Raw genomic sequence first — 9,119 nt, 5'->3', positions numbered from 1 at the left:
GTTCCTTTGCGGTATGCTTCAGTTAAATAATGTATACAGAAGAGAATCCGGTAGAATTTGTGATGTAAGGCTTTAAATATAAGGCTCTCTCTGTAGCCCTAATACCTAAAATTTCAAATTGACGACTCACAGAATATTAGAATATCAATAACCGATACTTTTGCCAATATGAATGCCTGTACTAAGTTGACACGGTATGATTCTTTTCGAAACCGTTCTGTCGAAAAAAGTTAGTACGTGCATACTAAAATTTTGGGCAATGAATCGTACTATGCAGTAATTCGCAGGTGGCTTAATATAAGACGAATAGCATGCATCACATCGATCCTCTGCAAAAGAACTTGATGCAGAGAACATGCTCAGTACATCATTCAATTAGATTATCGCCTGGCTCTACGATCCCGTGACCTTGATCTAGTTGGAGACCTAGACGCCTTTCCACGACGTGACCTGGACCTCGATGTGCTCCGGCTTTTTCGTTCCCTGCAAAAAGTCATTGCACTGTAACTGCTATTGTTATGGATAGATATCATAGGTTTAACAAATCACTTAAGTTCAAAGGTTCTCAATAGAGACACAAAGATTCCGGTGCGGACGCACGGCCACTGCCGCTGCCTCTACCGAAGATTGGCGTAAACAGAACTGCAGTTACCGTTTCCGTACTGCGTTGTTCCGTCCCCCGGCGCCGCGTGTTAAGCTTACCTCCTTCTTTTAAAGGTGGCAGGTTCTTTTGTATCACTACTACTTCTTGCTCTCCGGGTTCGTTCGCCTTTTTCCGGCTTCTTTACTTTACCCAAATCTTTAGATTCTTCTTTATTCAAACTTCTGTCCACGACGCCTTTAGAGGTTGCTCCTTTGGATATGTCTCCTTCTGTTTGTATATCTTGCTGGTCCTCGCTAGATTCCTTATTCTTATGCCCTTCTTTTGTTTCTTGACTCTTTCTTGCCTTGCCCCCGTGATCGACCATTTGGACTGTCGAGCGTGTACGCTGACTCGATGCGGGTGACATAGACCTGGAATGAGTATCACGCCGCCTTGACCAAAGAAAACATATGTACATATGCTAAAATTGAAACACAATATTCGAGCTTATTTACGCCTGCAGAATTTTAATCTAAAACTAAACTCGTGCGCCATACCTATAATGATCGCGTGAAAACATCGATAAATTTATACATACTTGGCAACGGATACAACTGTTGACCTCATGCCTCCGCGAAATGGTGAAGATTCATCTTCCCTCTTTCGCCGCCTGTCCGCACGTGAGCCGTTGTCTCGATCATTATCTTTATCTTGTAATTGTTGCCTGTGAAATTGCCCTCTATCGAGTCGCTTCCAAACATCTCCACGACCGCCTTGAATGCCGCTTCCTCTACGATCATCGGCGTTCCAACGATCGTGGTCCTTCCTTCTTTCATTTCTTCGATCGTGCTCGTGTCCTTCTCTACTTCGCCGCTCGTCTCGTCCATCGCCACCTCCACCGTCGTTACGATTTTCCCGACTTAGAAATCCCCGCCGACCTTCTGACCAATCGCTAGGTCCCCATGACGAGGAACCCTGACTACTTTTAGGCGCATCCTGAAATGAGTCAGATTATTATTCACTCAGCAATAGTATAACGTTAGTTATTTGCCAAACACTAAGTATTTGGACACCATTTGAAAGTTCACAACTAACCAATTTAAGTTGAGCCTTTCTCCAATGTGGCGGCGTTCTGCTGCGAGACCTATCGCTACCACTGTCCGAGGGTGTTCTGTATCGCATGGCTCCTCGTCCTCGACATTTGCGGCCAGACTTAGTGGTTAATGGCTTACGTTGCCGACCTCTATTGTCGCGTCTTCTGAAGTCATCCGGAACAATCTGAGGTACACCGCGCATCAAAAACTTATTTACGGGAACTTCGGGTATCTCGTCTGGTACAATGACAACGCCAGATTCCTGGCTCACATACGCTTTGTCCTTTATAGCATTCCGTCCGCTGCGATCTTCTTTCTTGCTTTTCTTACTTCGCTCCTCCACAGCTTCATATTCAGAACTGGACGATGACGTCGACGAGTCGCTTAGTGATGAGGAACCTGACGAAGAGCCACTAGTTTCAGAACAGCCATCTGTCTCTGAGGCACTATGGGATGAAGCTCGCTTCCGATTATCCTTAGTGATTTTTTTATTAGAAGACTTCTTTGAAGTGTTTTCTTTAGCTGATTTCGTCTCCTTCTGTATGAGCTGACCACACGCTTTAATAACTACCTCCTCCATTGGTCTTGAGCCACTGTCAACCGAAATGTCCTCGATTTTCCTAAAGAAAGAATGCAAAAGCAACCGTTAGGATCTCGTCCGCGCCAAGTTGTAGCACTGTTTAAGGAAAATAAAATGATTAAATAAATGATAGGCAAAGAATACTTTATTTTATATTTACTAACCTAACAACATCTTGTCCTTTAACGACCTTTCCAAATACTACGTGAATTCCATCTAGATGCGGAGTCGGCACGGTTGTGATGAAGAATTGGGAACCATTCGTATTTTTACCCCGATTCGCCATCGAAAGTAGGAAGGCTGAGTCATGTTTTAATATAAATGTTTCATCGTCAAATTGACCTGGAAGAAATAAAAAGAAATTGATATCGAACGCAAAAATGTCAAGCAATCTAAACAGGTTATAAATTACGAGGATCTAGGCAAAAGTGATAATATAGCTGTATTTATTTATGAACAACATGCTACCGTTAAGAAATTCTGGAAAAACGAAGCCACTATATCACGTTAGTTTGAATGATATTTATTAAGTACAATTGCTGTTTATCGTTGTTCAACTACTGTACATCTTTGGCATACATACCTCCATAAATGCTCTCGCCGCCAGAACCATCTCCTCGACTGAAGTCACCAGCCTGGACCATAAACTGTTTTATAACCCGGTGAAATTTTACTCCCTCGTAATGTAAGGGTTTCTTGGTCATTTTTCCAATGCCCTTTTCCCCAGTACATAGTGCTCGAAAGTTTTCACAAGTGCGCGGGGCAATGTCGCAGAAGAGTTCAAATACCTACAAACAAAAATAAAGGTCACATATACACAAAAGATATTTAGCATACAGTTATATATGGTCGCGATATATTATTAAGACACATTTCGGCGGCCTGCTTGTTGCAGTGAACATACTAGAAGAACCTCGTCTCTTTACGCAACGAGTTTTACAAACCCTGCCGGTAACGTGAAATTGACGATTGACCCACTACTCTGTACGCTTCTGCAAAAAATCCATAGCTAATAAATGATTAAAATAAATAAGAAGTCAAAAACGGCCGATTAAAAGATATAAACACAAATCTGATGATACTGGTGTCGCCACCACGATTTTAATGGCTGTTTCACGAAAATGCGCATGTCGCATTGCTCATGAAAATTTCAGGATGCACTTACATCATAGTAGTCAAACCGATTCCCTCTGAAGCCGCAAACGTTGAATGACCTTTTCACTTTCCTGTGCTAAGGAAATAAAGATTAAACGAGCTTGCCATAGCTAAAAGCAGACATCAAGGATTCCGACGAATGAGTACGCACTTGTAGAACAAGACAGCTCGTTGTTAACATTCACGAGGGGTACATTCGGTCTTTTAGAAAGAATGCATATAGCTCCTGTAACTTTCTCTGCCATATTGTGTGCGGCTGTCTGTGTGTAAATATCGAATCATGAACGATGTTTCCCAACTATTTAGTTAAAGATCTATTCCCTCAGATTTTTGCTGCGATTTCCCTGACACGCATTGTTCAATCTCTGTCGGCTTTACATTCGGATACAAGCTGGCTGTGCCCTCTAAAGCAATTTTAAGCATAAACTACCTAGCGATCTTTGCCTATTTTTCCCCGAGTGGAAAACCTTAACGACTATTGCAAGAGCCAGTTAAAGAAGGGACAACTAGTGTATCCACTACAAAACGAATTTTTCAGTTTTGCTTGGAACTAAATTTTATATGTGTGATCATCCTCTAAGGAACAATGAACCAGTAGGGGGTGTCAGGTCGCGACACCTTTTCGTAAAGGCAAAACCATTGTACAAAAAGCATAGTGGGATACCGTGTAAGCTTGGGCAAGACGGTCGATTAACATTGTAGTAAACAGAACGCCCTACATTTTCCAGTAAGACGGAATTTATACAACAACGCCAATAAATCTAATTCTAAATTCCTGATCAGTTAAGCCTCTGCAAGAGGAGGACCTTTGGACAGCTTAGTAGCATACAGTAATACATTGTATGTGACAGCGCTGAGCGAGATTTCAGCGAGTCGTCCCATATCGCGTCGTATCGGTGAAGTGAAACGGTTATTCGTGAACGTAGAGATGAGTTTTGAAAAGACTTGTGCTGCGTTACACCCCGAATTAAAGCTTTGATCAAAGCAAATAGCAGCCACATGCAACCTGTAGGACCGTCAAGGATGTCTGTATAGGCATGTCGAAAGAAATGTCATCCAAATATTCATTCAGTGCTGTTCATAATAAGCGCCATCAATTGATGCCGCATATGCACATAGTAGAGAGTCTCGCAAGTATGAGGGTTTTAAGTCGAAAGTTAATTAAAAACATCGCACCTGGTCAAACTGGAAGGCAGGTTCTTTTTTGATTGGACGGTTATTTTCCTTAAATTGTTAACTTTCCTCATACCCAATTGTAAGCACATTCTTGTTCCATCTTATTGTTGCGGCTCGTAACGATACTACTAGATATTTTCTATGGCTTACAAAAACCAGATATTACTTGAATACATAGCACTGATGGCGGTACCAGTTCGTCGCCACAACGACCAGTGGCAGCTAGAAAAAGTAACTCATCGAAGCGGAGATGCTAATTAACTCGAGGATGAACAATGTGGCTGGCCAAGCTGCAACGAAGAGTTATGGTGGTGCCCTTTAAGTGTATAAGAAGTTGCTACCGAAAATACCATTTCTTAATTCGACGGTTGCAGGAAATGTCGAAGTTAGTTGGCTTGAAAGTCGAAATGTATGTGCGCGTGCATCAGCGGCCGTAGTCCTAACAGCCGATAAAAAAGTGGTCCGGTTCGAGCAAGTAAACAACGATAGCTCATTTATGTTGAGGACAGTCGCACGACCTTGTTACAGCAAACGCTAGACGACTGTTAACCGGAAACCACCGCGTGCCTAAAAGATTGGCAAGAACTAGTTGATATATACGTACATAAGATTTCTTTGTGTGAGGGCTTAGCAATCAGGACTCTGACAAGTTTCTGCTGCCAAATCGCTCACTGTCGCTATTAAAATATTAAATAATAAACTTCTATTTTTCGAATTTAGCCAATATTATCGACATTTAGATTTACGCAAGCGTCCTTACGATGCAGCAATTCACGCAATAATGGCTTATGTGTGTTTAAAATAATGCAGTCCAGTAGTACATTTCGAAACTAAAGCCCCAGGCTTCGTTAACCTGCGACAAACCAATACGTATATATACATATACAGAATGGTGAGTGCAAATTTACGAAATTTGTGTGAAAGTTAGCTTGATCTAATCTTAACGCTGGGCAAACCCTTTTCAAGATTAAACTGTTCTCGAAATCGGCGCTCTACATAATCACGTGTTTTCATGCGATTTGTGGAAAAATTCAAGGAGGCCTTTTGGGGCAGACTGGAAGATCCTCAACAGGGTTTCGATACAAAAGGTTAAAAAAATGACTAAATGGCTCGAAAAGCCATTTTTGGTGCACCTAAGATTTTTATCCAGAAATTAATGACCATTTTAAAAAGAAGAATATCAATCGCTAATATAATCGTCCAGATATCTTCCTAAGATTTTTTGAACCTTTTGAATGTTCTGACCGCTTCAAGCTTTTCAACTTTTGGCTTGCTATCGACAGAAAATATAATTTCATTAAAATTTTGATGTCTAGTGTATTTTAACGGCATTTTAACTATTATACATCTATAAATATCGCTTGACGCACGGTAAGTACCTAATTTGGGGATTATATTAAAGAATATCGCCGTCAGGTATGACACTCGCGGCAAATGTAAAAAAGCCGTTCAAATACTACTCTTGCTTACGGGCGGTCTTAAAAATAAGGCATAAGAAAAATTCTCAACTCAAATGTGCCACCCTGTATTCATATATACATATCTGTATGTCTTTACTGGTTTGCTATAGGCTACTAAGCTTCAACTTTAGTGTCCTGTGTTATGCACCTAAACAATTTGTAGTAAGACAACTCAAATAATCATCTGGATCTGTTTCGCAAAGGTATTTTTGCATGAATCTAAACTGTTAATATAAATCGCCAATTGTAAAATATGCCAGCTAAGTTAGAAACATTCGAAATCACTCTTCACGATTTTAGTAGCGACAGTGAATGTCTTGCAAGTGGAAACTAGACAGAATCCCGCTTGACCACGCCCCATACAAAAAATCTTGAAGCTCGAGATCGAAGCTATTCGATGACCACGGGATACGGAAAATGCTCAAATGATCAGAAAGCCAGCCTTCGACTAAATGGCTGTTATCAACAGAGCACCATCCTGCTGAAAGACCGTTGTACGTTCCTAAAAGAGACAAAGTAGCATGACGTCACCTACACTAGCCATCATGTTTAGAACGAGAATATTGAAAAGAACTTATGTCCTAATACCGACGTTTATGAGCCACCTTATAAGTAGGAACCTCATTAGTTTTCAAAACGGTGCATCAAAATCTCGATATCACCAGAAATGCAATTTTGTGCCGTTTTGATATGTTTTTGAGTCCTTTCAATCAAAATTCCTTCATGAATCTTTCGTTTTAGCAATCAACTGCACCGTCGATTCTCTGTAACCACAGAAATTCACGATCCGGGATGTTGGATTAGGCGCCGAGCCTTTCGATTATAGCTGTCCTCTCGTTTTATTCGGAATACGACTTGCCTTTAACACGAAAGCATTGCACTGTTATGATTCTATCTATCAAACAAGCTTTCATTAGAGCCTCCGTTTACCGATACTTTTACAAAATTTTAAGTTGAGATTTTTTCAGATTTGGATAGCACAGCCTGCGTTTGTTTTTTTAAATGTATTCATTCCCTGATATAAAGCTACCTCTTTCAAGTTCGAATCAAAAAGCAAAAATATCGCATTTTCGGTTGCATGCTGAATAAATAATTACTGTAGTAATCGTAACCACTTAAACTAACGTTCGTTGCCTTTTTTAGACAGCTAGACATTGGAAAAAACCCAGCCTTGTACAAACAACAGACTATTTAAATCACTACTACGAACGAATTTCTTTCCTAGTTGTTTAAAATTTGACCATTTAAAAAATTATATTTATCTCTATAGATAACCCGGGTACACTCGAGTGATTTTGAAGTTAAACTCTCTCACTTAATTCATAATATGCATGTCGCTGAGCTCATTCGTCCAGCTCTATAAGAATTAAAGTACCTCGGTTAACTCTAAAAATGTAGCGAATATAAGTAATAAGCTGATACATACTATTCGGCCGGCGTCTCTTCCTCCAATGGCAATATCAAAAAAGGTTCTCTGGCTGGTGACGTGCTTCGTCTTCTGTTTCTTACGTGGAGTTTCCGGTGATTCCACAGTCATCGTAGTGACTCTCCAATTACCTGTGACACAAATTGCACATCAATGTTGATAACACGCATATTAAGTAAAAAAAATTGAACCACGGGCAAGATGCTGGCTTTAGTTATACCGGTATACTGAATTATGCCAGCTACTTCTGTAGTCATACTCTTAGAATTAAGATGGCTGCAACAAGTGATTAAATTTTTATATAGAATAGGTAAAAGTGAAATAAAAACAATTTATCACATAGCATCTCAGCAAAACGAATTACTTACCTGCTTTACTCTAAATTTTTTTCTGAGCTGTATAACAGTCTTTCTTAAGCAAAAGAAAAGCTCTAAACCCAAACCCTGAACCTATGCACTGTATAATTATTATAATTAAGGCTCATACACCAAAAAACTATTTATTCTGCAAAGATATAGCTTTCCACTGTTTAAACAGGATTTGGTGATGTAGAGTAAATTAGAAAGCTAATTCTAAGTCACGCCAGGCTGGCTGAAAATTCTTTGATTGCGTATTTTTTCTGTTCCCCCGAAAGCTCGTATATTAACGATCCACCTGTTTTAGCTTTAAACGTTCACCATACGGGATTAACTTTTTGCAGTCTGTAACGAAAAATAGCTAAACTCTGCTTTGTTATTCTACAGTAGATGTTTAAAACTGGGGAATTCTTTCAGAAAAAAGTTCTAAAAAAATATAGCATATAACCTTATAATGAGAATCAACAATCGAATGGGTATCGCGTCTTCTACAACCAATGTAAAAGTAACTTTTTCTTCATGTATGACGAGGTGGTATCACCACCTAGGTAATAAAGTTCAAATCAAAATCGATAAATACGCGTTTACTTTCACAAAGAGCGCACTAAATAGAAAACACAGAAATCTTATGTAGGTGTTAAACAAAATGTAAACCCACAATTTTGGCCATTTCGTACAATAAACCTAACCCATTCGCACACTCACGTCACCTTATTAAGAATTGAAGTACCGTAGGATATTAATTTGAAAAATCGCTGACATGAAAATGTATCGAACTGCACTGCCCTGACGGATTAGCGTTTATCACAAACGACGCAGACTTAATGTGTATTTACATATGAAACAACAACAACGAATTTCGCTTATCCTAAACGAAGATAGAACTGGTCATGATGGATACCGTTAACGTTTTTGAGTCAGTGTGTCGGATGTAGCTAGAAACGATCACCGATTGGAGCAACGCTTCTCCTTAAAAGCGTTCTCTTTTTTGATATCGAGCAGCGTTTTTGATGATGTTGATTTTCATGCCTTGTTTGCGTGCCCCTGTGCTGTTATGCAATAATTGGTAACAAACGTATTTGTAACAACCAGACTTCTGTGGCCTGGCCAATAAACACAGTTATCCCAGCTTGGTCTTCAGAGTTCTAGTAATAAGGTGCATGCTGCTGTTGTACATCTAGTCATACATTACTGCTGCAGGTGACGGTGGCATCGTCCGCTTATTGGTAGTCGGCAATTTCCGCGCTTTTGGGTCCCAAAATTTTGCGAAATATAGCCGTACCAAGCAG

The 9,119-nt window shown here is 40.0% G+C and overlaps 1 protein-coding gene across 10 annotated transcripts; it reads right to left on the bottom strand.

Annotated features, from left to right (window-relative positions):
* Positions 1 to 134: 134 nt before the first annotated feature.
* On the bottom strand, positions 135 to 8,870 carry LOC111250335 (peptidyl-prolyl cis-trans isomerase G-like). 10 transcript variants are annotated; one of them, XM_086986296.1, is made up of 10 exons: positions 7,475 to 7,610; positions 6,803 to 6,907; positions 4,939 to 5,155; positions 3,423 to 3,488; positions 2,841 to 3,045; positions 2,422 to 2,599; positions 1,679 to 2,297; positions 1,182 to 1,579; positions 703 to 1,035; positions 135 to 483 (listed from the first exon to the last, which is right to left on the bottom strand). In XM_086986296.1, the coding sequence occupies exons 3-10, from the start codon at positions 4,939 to 4,941 to the stop codon at positions 381 to 383; spliced, it is 1,905 nt and encodes a 634-aa protein (XP_086842422.1). In that variant the 5' UTR covers positions 4,942 to 5,155; positions 6,803 to 6,907; positions 7,475 to 7,610; the 3' UTR covers positions 135 to 380. The 10 variants fall into 10 exon arrangements, with proteins under 10 accessions (XP_086842422.1, XP_086842423.1, XP_022661151.1 ...); XM_086986297.1 differs by lacking the exon at positions 6,803 to 6,907 and having other exon boundaries at positions 7,475 to 7,607; XM_022805416.2 differs by lacking the exons at positions 3,423 to 3,488; positions 4,939 to 5,155; positions 6,803 to 6,907 and adding an exon at positions 8,732 to 8,870 and having other exon boundaries at positions 7,475 to 7,605.
* Between the last annotated feature and the right edge of the window lie 249 nt (positions 8,871 to 9,119).

Source organism: Varroa destructor, unplaced genomic scaffold (genome assembly GCF_002443255.2).
Source record: "Varroa destructor unplaced genomic scaffold, Vdes_3.0 BEIS01000004.1, whole genome shotgun sequence".
Classification (NCBI taxonomy): Eukaryota; Metazoa; Arthropoda; class Arachnida; order Mesostigmata; family Varroidae; genus Varroa; species Varroa destructor.
Note: the sequence above shows the minus strand (reverse complement) of the source record. Positions and strands in the feature narration are given on the sequence as shown.